We start from the raw sequence: 19,944 nt of genomic DNA, 5'->3' as shown, positions 1-19,944 counted from the left end.
CCTAGCCAGAATATTTCATTGGGCTTTTACGGGCAGAAGAAACAGTCCATAACAGCTTGGGCGGGGCGTGGTCCTCAGATAGATGAAATTCCCAAGGGCAAAGAACATATACCAGAGGTTGAGTTTCAACAGGGTTGTATAAACTGATTTCAGCGTTGGACTAAAGCAAAGAAAAGAGGTCTGATGAACAGATGACCCATCACGAATGGATGTGACAACATTTCTCTGCCTCCAGTGAATTGACTTGTGAGTAATGGACGCGCGTACAAAATAAAATTTCCGGGTCAGCAAGCAAATATCTGTCACAGAAGGCAACGGCTTGTCTGGAACCCTTGCTCGCCAAGGACAGTCTGTGCTATAGTATACAACCTGCCGGCCTGCCAGCCCAGACGACGAGCTGTCGTCTGAACGCAACTCATATGGCGATCGATACCAAGAAAAATACTCCGGTGCAGATGCAACGCTACAGGTCGGCGGAGCCGCGAGACAGGCAAAGAGGGTTGTAGCGTGCTGAAATTAGTGGACTGGCGCTAAAATTAACCTTGAATCCCAAACTGTTTGGAGTTCCATCGTCAATTCGACAAATTCCAGACTGTGGGTCAATGGCGCATTCGAAACACAATGCCTCGCTTCTTGGGCAACTAACGTGGCGTTACGCCGAAAGTGCTGAGTTTGTAAGGCCAAAAGAAGGAAGTGATGAGATGTTGCGAAATGCCATCGCTCAGGGCTCCAGAAAAGCACGACCGGACGACACTCGGTCAAGCCGCCTCAAAACACTCAGACCTAGGCGCTGTTGGGGTGAGAAGCACAACTAACTACCTGTGCTATACATATAATTTTGACCATTACATAGTATCGACGCCTCCGAAAGTCAGTATCCGAGGGCTTCAAAATCATGGGGAAGCGCAAATGCGTTGATATTCTCTGCATGTGCCACTTGGCCACCGTTTTACTGGCACTAGGTTTATTGGATCCGCTGCAACTGGGCACCCACATACCGAAGTCAACACTATTACCTTGATAAAAGTCCCTTTCCTGGTCTTGGATGGCTGTCTTGGCAGACTTCAGCGATGTATCAGACTAGCTTGGCAGTGGTCCACTGGTACCACTCAAGTGGCTACTTCGCTCTCGAGAGAATGGTCGTGCATTCCATGTCCTTGAAGGCGTCAGTGGTGCCCATGATACTGTCATAGCCAGACAGAGCTCGGAAACTGTGGACCTGAGTTGGTTTATGGCCCTGTGAGCCGGCTCTTGGCTATGAGTGGCCCGTGATGGCGGCTCGTGCAGCGAATATGGGTTATAAGTGAAGATGGTCTCAGAGGCTTGTTACCTGCTCTTCTCTTTGATCAACGATCTAGTGCTTCATGTCTAGTCGTTGAATTTGTTTCTTTGACCACCCTACTTAACTTTCTTCCCAGTAGAACTGTGGCTCCGCGCCCTGGTGGCCATTATCTACTATATTTCCATTGACTAATACCCCTAATCTATCACACAACAATGTCAGAATACTCATGTCCGGTGTCTGGCGCTGCCGGAGGCCAATGCCCGGCAGGAAAATCCACCGCGAGAAGTCAGATGGGGCCTAGGGGGTGCTCGTTTTCAGGCTTCGCACAACCAGGTGATATTAGAGCTGCCTTCGATGTAAGTCAGCACCGACAGTTCACCAGCGAACCGTGTGATTGATACTAGCATAACAACAGATACCGAACGCCATAGATACAGAAGACTGGCTGCGCATGAGGTAAGCAGAGTACAGCATGACGCACAAAATACACAATTGACTTGGCGACCAGGGAACGAAAAACTATCAACGAGATTTTATATTCCGACGTACCAGAAAATAGAGAGCTGAATCGAACGCAAAATATCGATTCATTGACCGCCAATGAACACGACCTTCTGGCAGTCGCGCTTGGAGCACCCGCCCGTCAAGTGCTGCTTAGGGCCGAAGAGATTGGGCCTAAGACAGGTTGGCGCGATGGCTTCCTGAGCGCAGAGTATGGCTTTGTGCCTCCGGATATGGATGAGGCGGTGTCAGCTTTAGCGAACTCACCCGGCCGTGTGTGGAGTGATCTCTGTGAACGCATGCCGGGCTGTATTTCTCGAGGACGTTTTCGGGAGGCTGCTGCGACAATACCGATCGTTGAGGGTACAGAGGACGTAATTCCAGATGCTGCACTGTGGGCAGCCTTAGTCGCCCTCGGCTTATTGTGCTCACTCTATCGATATGAAGAGAAGCACGATGGGCATGAAGGTATCAGCATAAACTCAGGAACGAAGAGCAAGCTTATGGGGGATCAGGGTGACGATGTTCTCGAAGAAGTTAAGGGCCTTCCTCGGAGCATCGGGTTACCATATGTTCAGATTTGCAAACGAATGGGAAGGCCCATTCCTCATCTAACATTTGTCGACCAGAGCAGTTATAATGTCACAGTCAAGGACCCCAAATCGAAGTACCCCTATGTCGGACGATTCGACAACACGGATATGCGTTGGCCAATATTCGGTGATCAAGCTGAGAGAGCTTTTCTCAAAGGTGTTGCCGACACAAGTGGTGAGTGTGACGAATTTTGACATGAGTTTGCCTGTCTAATCCATTTACAGCTTCTTTTCAACATGGGCCAGATGCAATTGCAGCTTGCCAAGAAGCCGTTATGAAGCGGGATAACGAAGGTCTTCTTCGCGAAATGATTAGACTCAAGGAGATCTTGGAACGAATGCCAAATGCTTTTCACACGATATCTCCAAACCCGAGCTCAGGCGAGAACTATGTCTCGGGAGACGAATGGGTTCGATGGGCCAAGTTTTCAGCCCCCTTATCCAAGAGATGTCCCGCTTCATCGGGTTTGCAATTCCCTCCATATCTTGTCATGGATGCATTCCTTGGCCGAAAGAAATACGACTCGTTTCTTGGAGCTGAAGGTCTTCATCTCAGGGCATGGTCACCATCAAATATGAGAGCGTTTATTGCCGCTATTGAGTACCATCACCGCATCCCAGAATATGTGGCCCAATCGAATGATCCCAGACTTCATGGTGTTCTGGACGGTATCGTTGAGGCTTACACAGGCGAGAGAGGTTTCATGGTAAGCATTACCCTGTACTCATATATGGCATAACTAATCCTTTGAAGGGTGTCCATCGATACAAAGTCTTTGGCATTCTTGAGATCGCAGCAAAGACGGGGCGGACCGAAACTAACGGCAACTCTGGTCAAAGTGGAGTAAGGATGCGACCATGGGAAGAGACTCACCTACAATTCTCTGAAGCCATGAAAGAACGACTTGAACCATTTCGTGGTAAGATGCTCAATGAGCCTCACGAAATACGCGGTACTTTTGAAGAATGCCGGTTTCGATCAAGGGTTCTCAGCCGTAACTTCGTTGACAATGATCACAAGCGATCCATCGCTCGGGTTACCTTGGACTTGAGAGATACCGGTGTCACTTTTCAGCCTGGCGACAGACTTGCAGTCATGCCTCTCAATAACTGGGAAGAGTGTGCCAAGGTGGCTTTGGCTCTGGGCTTAGAAGAGATGTTGGATATTCCAGTGGTCCTCAACCAGAAGTGGAGCAGATTCGCGGATCACCTAGGCTCAGTCTCTCGAGAAGCAGCGCCTAAACTGGCCGTCCGCGATATAATTCGGCGAGGACATCTGGCGCCACTTACGCAAGACCTCGTTCTCAAGGTCCATTCTATGCTTAGGGCCTCGTCGAATGTTGTTCTTCAGGTTCTTGCTACTAACGAATGGCCTGTCCGGGGATCCCTTGGAGACCTACTTCAAGCTGCAGTTGTGGATACGCCGTCCCAGATCTGGGACCAGGCATTTGATCTTTCACACAGTCTTGCATGGCTAGCTGACCTTGTCGAGATTGAGGTCCCAAGAACATATTCGATTTCAAGCTACCCTGAAGAGCTTCTCCCAAGCACCTTAGACCTTACCATTTCCAGAGCCGATTACGAAGTATGTGACACGTTCACAAACGGCATTCCCACCGTCAGAAGCGGCGTTTCTAGTGGCTTCCTAAACCCTTCCTTGTCCTCTGGAGAAGACGCCATGCTGGTTGAAGAGGACCTCCTTATCGGTGTGTCTAGACCCGTCAATTTCCAACTTCCTCTCGACGGAGCTGCTCCGTGTGCCTTCTTTGCCGGTGGTAGCGGTATTGCGCCTTTCCGAAGTTTCTGGCAAAAGCGCTTTGCTGATGGAAGCATTGGTCGTAATATTCTGTATCTCGGCGTGCAGTCCCGTGAGAAGTTTTGCTATGAAGATGAGCTTCGAGAACTTATGCAAGCTGGAAGGATTGAGGTTCACACTGCATTTTCTCGAGACTCAAGAGGTCTCGTCTTTGACAGACAGTCCATGGATCTTGTTGAGCAGGCAACGCCGCCTCGTTATATCGATGGTCTTGTTGTAGAGCAGGCAGACACTGTTTGTGACCTTGTCATGAGCAAGAAGCAAGGAGGTTTGGGCGGTTACATCTATATTTGTGGTTCTGTGGCTGTCTTCGATTCAGTCATGGCTGGTATCCGCCGAGCGATCTACGACCAGCGAAGTGCGACTATGGAGTCTAGTGACGCTATCATCGCAACGGCTTTTGCTGAGCGGCGTTTCATGCTAGATGTCTTTATGACTCCTAAGCCACTGCCTTGCAACCTTCCTACGATTCCTCAGTCTGAGTTGGCACTTCATACAGGTCATCGTCCTGACACGCGTGTTTGGATTTCCGTCCATGGTAAAGTCTATGATGTGACAGACTTCGCACCAATTCACCCAGGTGGTGTGTTGATTATCCGCTCCAATGCCGGAGTTGACTGTTCGCAATCCTTTGACAATCTTGCGCATACCAACAATCCTGAAGTATCAAGTCTTCTCACTAAGTACTTCATTGGCAACCTCACACCGAAACCCGATTATCATGCAAGTGATGAGCTAAACGGTCTCTACGACATGTGGCTCGTATACCTTCAGACTGTTGTCGAGACCCTTGTGGCGCAGCAATTTGAAATGAATAGGTTCATGGGATCCGACATGGGCACTCCAATTGATGCAGACAACTGGTGGTTCCAGAATAGCCTCAAGGGTGTTGACCTTATCAACATCAAGGGAATCCGCTCGTTCTATCAGTATCAGTCAAGACTTCTGCAAGGCGGATTTTCAGCAATGTTTGGTCCGCAATTCCAAGAATTGATATTGAAACTTTCGTTCGCCCTCGCGAATGCGTCCAATGGGGCGTCCACCAAGCTTCCTGACGTTCTGGGTGTCATTGCCAGAGCGAAGACATCTGAGAATGCAGTTAAGATCTCAAGACAAGTCGCACAAATTGGCGAATTTGTGCGAGATGCCAGAGGTGCTCGGTTCCATGAACGCGGAATCATCGCATACGCAAGCAAGTCGGTAGTATTAGACATGGCACTGCTGGAGGACATCCGTCAAGAAGCTTGTTATGGAATGGATGCTCTTGAATCCATTGCGGATGTCGATCATACTGACCCTAAAACGCTTACCACAACGGCATCTTTCCTCATTCAGATCATGGAGCGCATGGCAAAGCGACTTGAAGTCTTTTACTCGAACTTAGCACAGCACACTATTCTGCAACCGGCGATCGAGCGCAACCCTGCTAGAACACGGTGGCATATTCTACGACAACGCATCCGAGACGGCTCATTCTTCATCCTCACACAAAGTACTGTCATGGGTGCTGCGCCTTCATATATTCCCGAAAAGGTGCAGAGCAATATTGATTTCGATCGGGTCATGTCGCACATCCAACAAACTCTTGCTGAAGCGCCCGCACCTCAGTACCCACAGTCCATACATTCTCAACCAACGTTGAATCAGATGCACATCCAGCGTACGCAAGCCCCACAGAACGGTGCTTCTGCCTTTGAGTCGCACACTAATGGCACTGCACTCCGGAACATGTCCTCGTTTGTGAACAAGAACATGCGCGCTATACGGCGACTCAGCAAGTTGCCATCAATGCCACCAAACTTCGACATCATGGCCAGATCCCCACTGCCTGCTATTCCGAACGGTGTCATCACACCGCCGCTGAGCAGATCTTCTAGTCGCTCACCGACTCGTGGGATGGTTGCCGCACAGGGTAGTGGTCTCTTCATCAAAGGCATGCCCACTGGCCCCAGCTACTCGGCTCCGTCTTCGCACAACTATGCCAACATGGGCATGCCGCAACCATCGATGCAATCCGCTCATCTCCCCCCGTCACCGCCCCTTGATGCAGCGGCGGCCATCGGCTCTATGATGGGCAAACTCAATGTGCGCTCTCGGTCATCCTCAACCCGTGCCTCGTCGCCGGTCAATTTGAGCGGTCCACGCCGGCCAAGTATGGACGAGAGAGCTAAATTGATGCATATGCGACAGGCTTCGCACCCGCTGTTGCAAACCCATCAACGTGCAAGGGCTTCGACCAGTGGCTCGCTCAGATCCTTCAAGCTGAGCCCGAGAGTCGGGCAGGGTCAGGTAGAGATTAAGGTTGCTCCGACCTTCTAATCAGAGGCAAGTCAGAGGAGAAATTCAAAAGGGGTAGCGGATATCTCAGGGAAAATCAGGTGGACGATTCTTCATTATAGTATATACCCAAGTGCAGCTCGTATTTAGTACTCGTTTTGACTTTTTCGCGTTAAGAGGCCAGCCACCATAGGATATAAAAGTATGTTTTCAACCCATCGAAGTGTTTATTCCAAGATCGTTTCTACAGTTTCAATCAGTGAATTTATTTGCGCTCTTTTGTACCTATGCACGACAACAGATATAGCTGGAGGAGGATTACTGCCGCAAACTTTACAGAAGCAAAACCTAGCCCGAAGGACCTAACCAACAAGAATACAGCAAACATGGTAACATAATGAACCAATTTTTCACGCTACTATGAGAACTCCTAAGCAATATAGAAATTTTAGCCGACGACGTTGCGAAAGTGTAGACCGGAACGAAAACTCGGGTTCCCATCAATCGTCGTGGTGCGAGCCCAAGACAACAAGCTATGGGACATGGGGGTGGGCTTGGATCTTGTCACTGAAGTCGTCATATAGGTTGGTGGCTTTAGTGCTGGGAGCAAGGCACCGAGTAAGAAGCAGTGACATAATGGGTGGAGGGGTATGGCTTTCAGATTGATGTGCCAGAACCCGGTATGATGCGAATTTTTACGATAGTTTGCATCAGCCCGACGAAGCTGTGTTCCCATTTTAGTTGCTGCAAAAAGGACTGCAGCCAGGAACTAACTACTTCAGCCATCAATATAAGAAAGCCAGACGGTTAGTGGATATCATTATGTATGCGGTCTATAACCCTTCAAGCTACCAATTATCAGTCAGCATCCCAGTACTTCATCTTCAAAGCCATGAACTACACTAGGGGGGGAGGAGTAGACATAAGAATACATTCACGGGTTCGTCAATGAAACGCGAAATTGTGCTTGCCCCCTTGACTCCTGATAATAATCGCTTGGCCTCCATCTCTTCCCTCCACAACCTCAAATGCTCCCCTCTTCATGGTTGTCCCATTCCCTACAACCTTGACAGCAACACTATCGATCTGCATAACCACATCGCCCTCTGTGCCCTCCGGGACATCGTATTCCAGCTCGATAGTTCCATCATCTGTCCTCGTCCAACTCGCGCTAAACTTGCCCAGCTTAGTGGTGAACCCACCTTCCACATGCGTCAAGTCACCGATCTGCGGCGCCAGCCTCCAAGTGCTACCAGCACGGCCAGTGATACTTAGACCTAGAATGTGTTCTGTCAAAGCAGTAACGGGGCCTGTGGCCCAGCCGTGCGAATGAGAGGTATACGAGAAGTCATTCTGATACCCGGCATCCCAGCGGTAACCCCAGGTCCCATTGACCAGGTACCCTTCGATCATCGTGCTCTGGGTGCCGTTCGGATGGTTGAGATACCACCCCCACGAGTTGCGGATCAGGTCCAGGGCGCGCTGAGTATTGCCGGTCAAAAGGTGAGCCTGGATCTCGAAGGACGAGATGAAGGGTGAGATCTCGCCTGGCAACTCTTCGCATTCGGCTCCGATAGGTGTCCAGTTATGTGTGAGGTAGTCGGAGATATTACTAGCCGCGTCGGATGATGTGTTGACTATGCCAAAGTAAACTGCCAGTGAGTTGCCATCTTGTGGATGGATGTCTGGTCGGTCAGTCGTGTCGAAGAATGCACCCACAGAGCTGTCCCAGTTGATGTCGTTTGTCCGAGATTGAAGCCCTTCCGCCTGTTGGAGCCATTGCGCTCCAACACCAGTCTTATCACCTACCCAGTCAGCTAGTTGTACGCCTGTAACAAGGGTTCGATAGAAGATAGCCTGTAGTGAGGTCAGGGTGCCGTTAGCGTTCAGTCGACCCCAGTCGTTCAGAAAGTTGTCGCTATTGATGAGACCAGTTGTAGGGTCAATCTGGCTGAAAGCATACGACATGCCCAGTTTATACTTCTCCCAATTACTTGTGAGGAATTCGATATCGTCTGAATAAAATACATAATTATATGTGCCTATCATTGTCCACCTAGGGACTGGTCAGCGGATACAGCGATACAACATTCTGAATATCTCACATATGATATGAAACGCAGTGCGTTGCGGAGAGGGGAACACCGGAAAACGGAAGCTCGCCGGTAGTCTCGTCCTACAACAGTATTAGACGCAAGAGATCCACGTGTTGTGCCGCTGTTCATGTTTCACATAATTACCTGATAGTCGTACAAAGACTGCAAGCCATTCCTTGTGCTTCTGTGAAACATCAGTATTGTTCCGTTTTTGTAAGAAAGGGGAACGCACTCCAAGTCGCCGGTGCTATAGAACGAGGCAGGGACTGCAACGCCCAAATCTCCGGGCCAAACAGTTCTGTCCCTCTTTGCACCATCGGTGAGAATGGTGTTCCCTGGTCCTAGGTGGGCATCATTCTGCCATGCTGTCTCGGGTGCAGGCCATACTCTTCCAGTGGATGGAGGGACTGCGTCTGTCTGTAGGGTATACGCTCCACTGTACCAAATGGAATTTAGCAGCTCATCGTTGCTGTGAAAGTAACCTTGATATGCTCGAAGGTTCGACCACGTCGGTTGGAAAGCGATTTCGAGAGAAATACTATTGATATTTAGGGAAACGCTGCCAGGCTGAAGGAACAGTGTCATGTAACGAAAGCCACCACGGAGGTTTCTGTCAGGCATAACATATGTAAAATCACCCGTCTGAGAAAAATCCGCGTATATGGCCCCATCAGGCTTGGCATAATTCCCCGTCGTGCTGTCTGAGTTGGAGCCTATAAAGTCTTTGGCCTCAGTAAATGCCAGTCCCACGGCGTTGACCCCTTCTAGGGATATCACTGTGTAATTGAGAGTGACGATTCCCCCTACCTCCACACCAAAATCAACAACCACAGCAGGCTGGCTGACGTCCAGGCTCAACGCGTCAAGCGGCGCCGTTAATCGTCTGGTTCCTGAACCATCAAGGAAGGCCGCAGGTCGCACAGTCCTGGACGAGGGTGCAAATATATTGTTATCCCACACACCAGGAAATGCAGCACTCGAGATATCACTGCATGGCGCGTCTCTCCAACATGTTTGTGCAGAAGCTTGATGCACGGTGATCAAGAGCCACAAGAAGACCCCAAAAACTGAAAAGTAGAATGCCATGAGAAGATAACAAAGATTGGTACGCCAAGAAACGCTGGGGGAGGTGTAAACGCGTGAATAGCGTTCAGGAAAGAGTAGGACGCCCATCAAAAGACTATGCAAACGAAGCTCAATATAATACGGGTATCATGTTTGATTGTGTTGGTGAACATGCCGACCATGTGGGCTGCCGCTAACGAGAGAGGTAAGTTCGCCCTTCCTTGCCTACCGTGTGCTGTTTGCTCTGGTGCATAGCCCCACGGCATCGTATGTAGCTCCCCTGCAGGTGTTCTGCTTGTCTAAGACCCAGTTTGGGGAGCAAAGACGGACGCTACTGCCGGACGTGCGAGAAGTGGTCACCTTGAGAGCAGCAGATCACAATGTAGGAGGTCGGATGTCTTGCAGATCATAGATCCGTGACCCGCGATAAGCGGGGTGAGAGCGCGGAGTGATCTACTCGCGAGTCTCGGGACGAGCTCTTTCGCAACCACGATCGGTTTCCGGTGGACTGCATCTAGACAAGCGGGTAGTGTGGGTTCAATATGTCCATGGGTAAGGTGAGGATATGTAGAACAAGCATGCCTAACACTTTGCTTTTCAACACTCAACTTTTGGCATCACGTAAAACATTTCTAAGTTCGTCGAAGTCCGGATAACAGCCCTAACATTAGCTCGTTAGGTACATACGTCACGACATGAACAAATATCAACAGAGTTTCGGCCACTTCTGCATGGCAAAGTTGCAAATAGAAAAAAGCGCAAAGTCCGGAATTCTATGATCAAACCGGTGTCGACCAAGACGCATTGAGGTGATTTGTGAGCCTGACTGCATCAGTTGATGGGTGCTCCATTGAAGATTTGGACAGGAAGCGCTGACAACATACATAGTATCGTGTCATGCGGCACTAATACTTGGTTGGAATTTACTCCGTGACTGCACATATCTGACAGACCATACCCTTTTTTCTTTAATTTTTTTTTCTTTGGCGAGGCTCTGTGACTGAAGTCCAGGATTCTCCGCACCACAAACTTTGAATGTTCAGGTAGACGGCCAGCATATTCAGAAACGAGACCTTGATTCGACAAGGCCCGATGACCACAGCCTATTATCCGAGGCTTACTGTATATATGGTGGAAGGAATAGGCAAGGGGGAATAAACCCAGGATTAATACCGATGTATGAGACGATGTTTCTTATGGATTCTCAACGTTTAAGCCAGTGATAAAGAAATTTTGCTTCTAAAAACAATTCCTACCTATATAGCTAAGCATGACGGAAGCAGAAGCGGGGAACTTTTCAAGTCACCTTTCACCATCGAACACATCTGCCGCCAAGCCAGTTTCATGGGATTTGTGCTTTGTGCTTTATAATTTCCCTCAGCGGGAGTTCTTGAAAGAGATAATCCTTCGTGGTTGCATCGCATCCCATACTTCCCAGGAGAGAAGCGGCAGTAGAAAGACCATCACACACTACTGTCATTCTTCCGGTACAGGTGACGGCGGTAGAATCCTTCTGAGGTTTAGTGTTTGTAAGATTTGACTGCACTGGACAGTGCAAGTCCAGGGATCACATTTCAAGCAGCCAATGGGACCGAGTCCACCATCAGCAAGATGACGGCATAGCAGAGAGCTCAATACCAGCGCTTAAGACGGCCAGTGTTCCACCCAATTAAGTTCATCGCGCAAAGGTTGCGCTGGTCTTTACTGGTAGACATATGGCATCTTGAGAACGAGGAGCTAAACAGATATATCTGGTCTTTTTGCATTACAATGCATAGCCTGTGTTCAAGTCAACGTACCACGAGAACTGGTACGACATGATCAATGACTCGCAAGGGGCAGGCGGTGAAATCAGTGTAAGTCGCGAACATTATGCTTAATGCACTTGCGGAGTAACTTACATGCGTGGATGAAAGACAATGACGTTCTCCTTGTTCATGGCTGGAAGCCTAGGATCTACCCTGACCTGTGCTTGAAAGCAGGGGGCTCGTTGTTACTGGGGGCTTACGGACGCTGGAACGATGTCGAAATAGCTGCTCATTCCTGAAAGAGAGGTACCTATAATAGGAGCACACGATGACAACGGCATGAAGAATTCTTTAATTGGGCCTGATGTCGAATTCCACAAAAGTCAGTAACATCAGGTCCATGTTCGATTTGGGATCCGTGCAACTGGGTCTTTTTTACCGTCTAATCATCAATGCGGACCGACCCACGTCAATGATTACCATAGTACAAGCTTAAGGTTCCATTAATGGAGGCGAGCCAGTAAACAAAGCGGCACATTCGGCGTTGTGTCGACAGACTTTTCAGCAAAGAACGAAAGACCGGGCGAGGGTTCAATGGGACAGCTGAGGACTCAAAGAACAACTCAATGTGGTCTTGGAGAGTCGAGTGTGGTGAAAGAAACCATGTATGCGCAGTAAACTCTGTTGCAGATATTGAATTACTACCTGAATGGTATTGAAGGACTGCTGGAGGTGTTGGAGGTGCGGGTGCTAGGACCCAACAGGGCTAGATTCACTAAGAGCGCCGGGCGGTTGACGCCACTCAAACCGTCTACACGTGACAGCTCCAGGGGTTCAATGAAGCGAAGGTTGGGCGCTGTAATTGCGCTAATGCGCTGGGCAAAGGCGAGGGCGAAGGCGAAGGGAAACAACCGACCGATCGATTCTAAGAACGGACAGGAAGGGAAAGACCCAAAGGCTAAAAGCCCATCTTTCGAGACCCAGGTCCAGGTCCATGTCCATGTCCATGTCTGACCTTAGGTCTAGGTCCATGTTCAGGTTCACGTTCACGTTCACAGCTAGATTCAGATTCAGATTCAGATCCAGATCCTTGATTGACTATGCGAGAATAATCGCTCTCTGACCATGAATTTGACGACTTGGGAACAGCAGTTCTCTACATAGCCAATAATTAGTGACTCCGTGTCTAGCGGTATCAGCAACCTTGATACAAATCCGGTTTACTTGGACGTCGCGCCAATTACCACCACCCCTTTACCCTCTATCGCGACTTCTTCGCTCTGTCAGCCAGCAATTGAAAAGAACCAGAAGACAGCTTCTCAGCGGAAGCAAGGGTCGATATAGACGGAACTTCGCCAACGACCACATCATACCGCTGGAGGGCACTGCGTGACCGCAAGAACCGCCTGCCGTGTATCATTGCAAGCAATCAAATCATCATATCGGCGAGCGTCTTCCCCCCCGACCGATCTACGCCGTCTGCGGCCTCGCGCCCTCATGGTAGCTCTGCGATAATCGAGATTGTGCCTCGTGCCACACAACACCATATATCGGGAAGGTAATGTGCCTTGGGCCTCGTCCTTTGAGGTCACACCACACGGATAGATGATGGTGAGTTTTTTTGCCTGTTCTACCAATGGCGTATGCCATAGAGAGAGCTAGCCGCCCACTTGGGCTTCATCACTTGGAGACGGAGCTTAGAAACACGCCCGGATCTCAGGGTGTCCATCAAGCGCGGTTTACAGCTCACTTTCACGAGGAAGCTGCGACTAACTCACTCATTTGCTAGACCTCATCTCGTCCCCGCGATGTCGCCAGCAGTTTCGCAAACCGGCGGGGTCATGCTAATCAGCTTTCCATATCCGACACCAATCACCACATCACCGAGACGATAGGTACCTTGTACGGCGACGACGATGACTACCAGACACAACCACACGACTCGCGGCCCATGAGCTTCATCGCTTCCCCGTATGGGGGCGAGCAAATCAGCCGCCACCTGTCCTCCTCCCCTGAGGAGTCGCGACTCAGACAAGTCCGCTCACATTCGGATAACGATGTTGAGCAGGTCTCGGCACCTTCGACTGCAAACGGAAGCGCGGCCAAGAAATCTCACCCACTTCCGAACCGAATGCCGAGTGAAAGAAGCTTGTCGGGAGGCCAACACTCACCCAGATCACCGTTGTCTCCGACTTTGCGTGAAATGACGGGCGAAGAGGGGTCACAATTCCCCATGGGCAACATCGAGAATGCGAACGACATAGCCAAGGAGTTCAACAATCTTCAGGCCCTGAGGCGCATGTCCATGGATGTCTCTAACAACTCCGACCCAGATCTGCTGCCCTTTTCCGGTGTCTCTCTGATGGCAATGCCCTCGATTGCGCCACAAGGCGACGATGATGAAGGCGATCCATCTCGATTGCTTTGGGTGCCTGCCGGTGTTCATCCCGAACTAGCACCGACTGAGTTCAAAAACTTCCTCGAAAAGCGAGTCCAATCAATTAAGAGGAGGTCCAGCGAGTCCAATTCGTCCCTTTCTGTAGACGGCTTAGACAGAAGCAACAGCGGGCTAAGAAGGAAAAAATCCATGCTATCCAGGCAAATCGACAATGTCGGCGGACGTGCGGCTGAAGGCTACATGGATGGCGCAGAGCGCTTGAAGAGAAGGGACTCATCGGGCTACGCAACCCCTGAGGGCTTAAGTCTAGATGAACTTGTCAACGACCCTACGAAGGCTGTACAGAAACTCACCTTGGAATCTCAACAACCTAGTGGTGACAACGAGGCTGATAGGCCAATACTGCCAATGCCACCTGGTATGGGCCTCAAGCGGTCGACTCGGACACAGTACCGTAAGGGTGGGAGTCTCCGGGACACCAAAGGTTCTGGCAGGGGGGCAAGTTACAAAACCCGTATGGCTGCGCGAATCAACGAAGAGGCTGGTGGTGATGGTAATGCCACGGCATCTCCGGTGGATGCGCCCAAAGGGCACACATTATCACGAATACAATCTGAACCCGTAGGAGCTGCTGCTGATAGTTCTTCGCGGCCTTCGCGGTCAGTCCGGAGGCAGCAACCTTTCACGAGAGAAACTAGTGGTAACCAGTCGGATGGGCCACAACAAGCATATCAGGATACAATTTCCGAGGAGGCTATAGACACTAGCCATTCGGATGTTAGTGAAGGTCTTCATTCGCCTCACCCATTAATCCCACAAATCATTGAGACACCAGCTGTTGAAGAACCTTTGGCGTCACAGCCCGCGCCTCAATCGAGCCCTTATCCGGAGCGGTCCTCCTCTCAGAGTGCCAATGCGCAGCCCTCCCTGGAATACAATCAAGTTCCCGAGGAGCCCCCCGCTCGGTCAAGCAGACGACCAAATTACGGGCAGCTCCAAGCTCAGCAGCAGCAGCAGCAGCAGCAGCAGCAGCCACAGCCTGTCCCACAATCGCATCAGAAAACCGATCATAGTTCAAATGATGTCGTTCAGCAACCGTCACCGTTGCCTGGAGCCAATTCCACCAGAACTGATAGTCTAACTTTTATCCCAACATTTGCCGCTTCTGAAGAGAGGAAGACGGATAAGAAGGGTAAGAAAGATTCCGGTAGCGGTTGGGGTAAATGGGGAATCTTCAAGAGTGATGACAAGGACAAGAAAAAGAAGGAAGAAAAGAAGGACAAGGAAGACGAGAACAGGAGGTCAAAAACAAAGGTGGTCGTGGAGAAAACACATGATAATGTTCGCTTGGATGTCCTACAAACCTCAATTGATAATGTCAAGCAGAAAGGTCGGGAGAGTCTCCTGTTGGAACGCGAAAGCGCAGACGACAAGTTGGAAGAGGAAAGGAGGAAGGAAAGCCATCGCAAGAGTGACTCGAAGAAAGAAAAGGACGGTTTTCTTTCCAACATCTTCGGCGGCAAAAAGAAAGGAGACAGAGAATCAGGTGGGAGAAAGTCACAGGGCCAGTGTGCCCTTTCCCCGGAGCCAGCGCCGTGGAGAGAGCTCGTGCCGGATACAGATTATCACTGGACCAGATTTCCCATACTGGAGGAGCGTGCTATCTACAGGATGGCTCACATCAAACTGGCAAATCCCCGGCGTGCACTGCATAGCCAAGTTCTGCTCAGCAATTTTATGTACGCTTATCTGGCCAAGGTCCAAGCGATGCATCCCCAAATCCAAGTACCACAATCGCCTCAGCAGAAAAGACTTCAGGAGGAAGAAAGAAAACGACGAGAGCAGCAGCAGCAGCAGCAGCAGCAGCAACAGCAGCAGCAACAGTACCTGGAACAGCAGCAGTATTTGGAGCAACAACAATACTTGGAACAGCAACAGCAAGCTCAAGATAATAACATGGGTCAATACGAATTTGAGTACCACCGGGTCAGTTGATCTCTTGTTGCATAAAAGTATTCTCGACTAACCACCATAACAGTCATCAAATGCATATGGTGACTCACACCCGCAGCAGACAGGAGACTATCCTGAAGATGCTGAGGTGTACGACTACGAACATGGCAAAGATCAATATGATGGTCACGGTGGTTACCAGCAAGATGATCGGCGACGCAACGACCAGGATGACATGTGGTGATAAGCTTGGTAACGCCGCCGAAGTTCACGAAGCTGGTTCAGATCATAGATTTCCAGATGATTCCCCCAATGTGGTGCACTCCCTGCACATTTGGGTAAGACCGTCCATGACTACATAACGATACAAAAGGCCCGCCCACCAGCTCTGGATACTGGATATCATGGGAAAGCCCTGCTTTTGCCTAAACAGTAAAGGGTGCTTTACTCAGCGCATAGACGAAGTCCAGGAAGAACATTGACTTGACAATAATTCACCACGGATCTTCGAAGCTGACAAAACACAAAAAGTATCGGGGAAATCAGATGTTTACAAAACTCAGTCGCACGGTGGTACGCATAGTGCAGTCAAAATATGGGACTTATCTCACTCGCAATGTCTCGATGATATTTCGGGGCGGTCAGCTGGTATGGAACGGAGAAAGGCAGGCCTTTGCAATGTATGATAGTTCTGTTTTTCAGCATTAGCGAAGGGGGATTTGTACATTTGCTCCAGGAAATACAACACAATCTGCCAAGGATGCCTGTGGGGGCAGTCACAAGGAAAGGTTCAAGACGGGGATAGAGGGTCGATGAATATAAGCGTGTGGACGCCTTCTCTTGGCACTTGTCAAATAACACAACTGTTGCTCTCGGCTCAAACCGTCCTCGCCAGATTGACCGCATCAGCCTGGTAGTGATGCCACGTGTTCGATAGCCCCCATACTATCAAGAATTTCGATCTGCCGATCTGTATAAGTTTGAGTCACCACACCCATCGCTAAGCTTAGAAGAAGATACGGGCGTTACGAAAGCATAATGAAAACGGCCAATCTGACTACCGGGTCACTCCTTGATATCATCGCTGTCCTACCCGTGGATTCTAAACCTTGAGGTTGATGATCTAATCCTACTGTAGCATCTGAATTGCCGCAGTGCTTGCCGGCAATGTAAATTTGTTCATCGTAAACCAAAGATATCCTGTCTTTTACCTACCTCAAGTCTTTTGGAGCAGAATAGGATTTCCATCTTATTCACAATATTGAACAGAAGTCATGACTGGCGCTGTAAACACTTGTTTTCAATCCAAGGCTGAAACCGTGAGGAGCGCTTTCTAGAGCGATGGTATTCGTGAAGCTAAGAATGTTATATCTCTATATACATGTTGATACCTTATCTCTTGGGGGCGTACATCACCGATTAATTACACCCTGTGACCAAGATACAATAGTGTAACGCTGCAGATATGATCTGTTGCACCAAACAACTCAATAACAAGTATGTCACAATCCCCTAAGGGTGATCATTTCTTCATGATCATGATCCGGTTATTGTTCCGAATACTGTGTTTTAGAAAGATTGGCTATGCCATGGATCGTTGATGAGTGGTGCCACGAAGGAATGAGGTGCTCGGCAGTTCATTCGGGATAAACCGTCTCCTATTGAGGATTCAGTAACATCTACGCCACTCGCCAGTCTCACTTTTGAAAAATGAACTATATCGAAAGACTATTCGGCTTATTAATTTTCGATCAAGATGCCAATAGGGTTGGGCCAGGCCCTGGTAGCACAAGGGTTGACTGGAGAGGGTCTTCTAATTCGGAATATTTCGCCGTTAAAGGCAGAATTCAAGGTCTGCATACCGGGTCCAGCGGTCAAATAAGACTTTTTGACCGGGCTACAGCGTGATTGGAAGAAACGATCGTGCTCAGGATTTTGTGCCGATATTCACCAATTAACACCACAGCTCAGACTCTGACCAGGGAACTAATAAAGTCAAATGATGTGAGGAACGCAGAGATCATGTCAATTATTTTACTACTAATATCAGGTCAGGTCATCCAGTCTCTGCATATTTTCCATCTACATTATTAAGACACGCGTATCCACCCTACTATTCAGGTCAACGTTCCTAGGGATAGTGCATTTTGATATCATATTATGTTGTTCTTATTATGGTCTACTTTTTGTCTAATTCCGTTTATCCGACTCTATTATTAATTACACGTCGTGCTTCGGCGTTGTTGGACCACGCTATCTTCTCCCATAAAGTCTTACCTGTAGGTGCTTGATAGCAGGCCTGAGGAGGGAGAAATAATGGCTGCGAGCGCGCCTTCACTGAGAATAGGCAAACAGGGTAAAAAGCTGGTCAGTTGGTCGATTGACTCTAACCACCTGAGAACAGAAAGCGCATATCAGTTATCTCCACCATAACCCCAAACTTTCCGATACGCTTTTTTGAAACACAACGCTACTACATTATACCGCTCTTCAAGTAGTCGATCAGGCATCTGGTCTTCCAGGAAGCTCGGTTCCATTACTCTCCACCCACCTTTCTCTAGCACCTCGACTTGCTCACAGCAATGTGCTTTGACGTATTCCCAATATACGGGGTAATAGCCAGCCTGGCTCCAGTCCAATATCCCAACAACTTTGGGTCCTCCATGGTCCATTGGCCTTGGCATAATCAACACGTTCCGAGGCGTAAAGTTTCCATGTGTGAACACAAAATTGTAAGTATCTTCCACATTAAGGCACCGAAGCTCCTCCGCAATTTTCTCCACCTCGGTGTCAACGTTCCCGAAAATACTGTCCTCACCGACACGATCCAAGAATCCATCAACGATATGGCTCCTGAATTCCTCCTCGTTCCGATACACTGTCTGGTAGTTTTGCAGCATCTGATCATGGCTCGGCATTGTGTCGGCGGCCGCTATCGCCACTTTTGATGTCCTTGTTCGTATCCGTTTCAAGAATTGCTTCAGCTGCTTGGCTATACATTCCTTTTCTTCATCGTCGAGGGTGTCATATACCTTTTCCAAGGATACGCCTTCGATATATGACATCTTGATACACCACCAACCGGTTTCATGGGCCTGCCATACACCCAAAACCTTGGGTACGGCAATGTTGGTTTGCAAAGATCTTACAAGCTCCATGTTCGCGGCCTCGCTCGGGGAAACAAGAGAACCGGTCTTGATCAAGCTGCTGGGTATTGGTTTTGGCTCAAGGTGGATCTCGGAGAAACGTGGTCGGTCCCTTGTCCTAGGATCAGTACCAGTTTCCCCAACGTCGAAGATGTCCCTGATTATGTTGAGAAACATAAGAACTTCGTGAGCCCCAGGTAAGTCTGATGAGTCGAGGCGCCTAGAAAATACCGATACCCACTCGTGGATAAGCTTAGGAGGTAGAAATTGGTCTTTCCATGACCGCCCCATTATTCTTGAGGGTATCATATAGTTTTACCGATTCCAGACCGGCCTGTGATTTTATACTGTATGTAAGCAGCTCATATATGGCTACTATAGAGGGAAACTGCCCAAGGAAAGAGCACGGATACTAATGTTGTTGTGAGGCCATGCGGATGGGATGGCAGATCTACTTTGTGATTGCTGGACGAGCAAACTGCCTGAAGTTGCCTTTATTATACTATCAGAGAGAAATATATTATCAAGGAGAAACAAAATCCAAGATACCGGAGAGGTGATGCCGACCGAGGTCTGGCCCGGAAAGACCGTTTCCGTGGATTTTAAAACTCTAATTACTGGGTCGCCCGGTACCTGTCAATCGACGTTAAAGCCTTCTTCAAACCAAGTATCAAACCAAGTAAAACCCAGGCTACATTCTGAGTTTAGCAACCGCTTGGTTACCAAAGTACCTACAAAAGGACGCGGCCGCTCCTTCGATTGGCACCACAAGATCTCACGTTAGCCATCGACCTCAAGTGTAGCTATCACGGTGCCCGTACGTTGCGCGATTCCGACTCTCGCACTGAGCATATCGGTGACGTTGCAGACGCCTTGTAGTCAATAGCTACGGACAGATGGAACGCAGGGTCACTGAGATGAGTACTGGCCGTTGCTTTGAATGGGCCGAAGCTTGTTGATCTTATGCCGACAATATTATTGGAAGAAACCTTCCAAGCAGGAAAGCTTCAAAAGGGTGACATATTTTGTTGTTCTGAGGAAAAGATGAACAGAAAGCAAAAGCATA

The 19,944-nt window shown here is 49.2% G+C and overlaps 4 protein-coding genes across 4 annotated transcripts; 2 read left to right on the top strand and 2 right to left on the bottom strand.

Moving 5' to 3' along the window:
• Positions 1 to 1,497: 1,497 nt before the first annotated feature.
• BKA67DRAFT_539374 (sulfite reductase flavoprotein alpha-component) lies at positions 1,498 to 6,514 on the top strand (the record flags this gene model as incomplete). The annotated part of the gene is made up of 5 exons (XM_046100622.1): positions 1,498 to 1,641; positions 1,701 to 1,741; positions 1,794 to 2,554; positions 2,605 to 3,086; positions 3,134 to 6,514. 5 exons carry the CDS (start codon positions 1,498 to 1,500, stop codon positions 6,512 to 6,514), a joined length of 4,809 nt encoding a protein of 1,602 aa, XP_045954028.1.
• A 903-nt stretch (positions 6,515 to 7,417) lies between these two features.
• On the bottom strand, positions 7,418 to 9,654 carry BKA67DRAFT_523973 (Six-hairpin glycosidase-like protein; the record flags this gene model as incomplete). The annotated part of the gene is made up of 4 exons (XM_046098524.1): positions 7,418 to 8,528; positions 8,578 to 8,648; positions 8,713 to 8,752; positions 8,801 to 9,654. The coding sequence occupies 4 exons, from the start codon at positions 9,652 to 9,654 to the stop codon at positions 7,418 to 7,420; spliced, it is 2,076 nt and encodes a 691-aa protein (XP_045954027.1).
• Positions 9,655 to 12,986: 3,332 nt separating this feature from the next.
• Positions 12,987 to 15,976, top strand: BKA67DRAFT_662298 (uncharacterized protein; the record flags this gene model as incomplete). Its single annotated transcript, XM_046107971.1, has 3 exons — positions 12,987 to 12,992; positions 13,171 to 15,765; positions 15,818 to 15,976. The coding sequence occupies 3 exons, from the start codon at positions 12,987 to 12,989 to the stop codon at positions 15,974 to 15,976; spliced, it is 2,760 nt and encodes a 919-aa protein (XP_045954026.1).
• Positions 15,977 to 18,036: 2,060 nt separating this feature from the next.
• On the bottom strand, positions 18,037 to 19,436 carry BKA67DRAFT_389725 (kinase-like domain-containing protein). The gene has a single exon (XM_046096612.1). The coding sequence runs from the start codon at positions 19,185 to 19,187 to the stop codon at positions 18,147 to 18,149; it is 1,041 nt and encodes a 346-aa protein (XP_045954025.1). The 5' UTR covers positions 19,188 to 19,436; the 3' UTR covers positions 18,037 to 18,146.
• Between the last annotated feature and the right edge of the window lie 508 nt (positions 19,437 to 19,944).

The sequence above is a fragment of the Truncatella angustata genome, assembly GCF_020726525.1.
Source record: "Truncatella angustata strain MPI-SDFR-AT-0073 chromosome Unknown BKA67scaffold_8, whole genome shotgun sequence".
NCBI classification, from domain to species: domain Eukaryota; kingdom Fungi; phylum Ascomycota; class Sordariomycetes; order Amphisphaeriales; family Sporocadaceae; genus Truncatella; species Truncatella angustata.
The sequence above is the reverse complement of the archived record's forward strand: the minus strand, read 5'-3'. Positions and strand labels throughout refer to the sequence as shown.

Coding starts and splice junctions, on each gene's coding strand:
- BKA67DRAFT_389725 (XM_046096612.1), bottom strand. CDS start 19,187: ATGATACCCTCAAGAATAATGGGGCGGTCATGGAAAGACCAATTTCTA.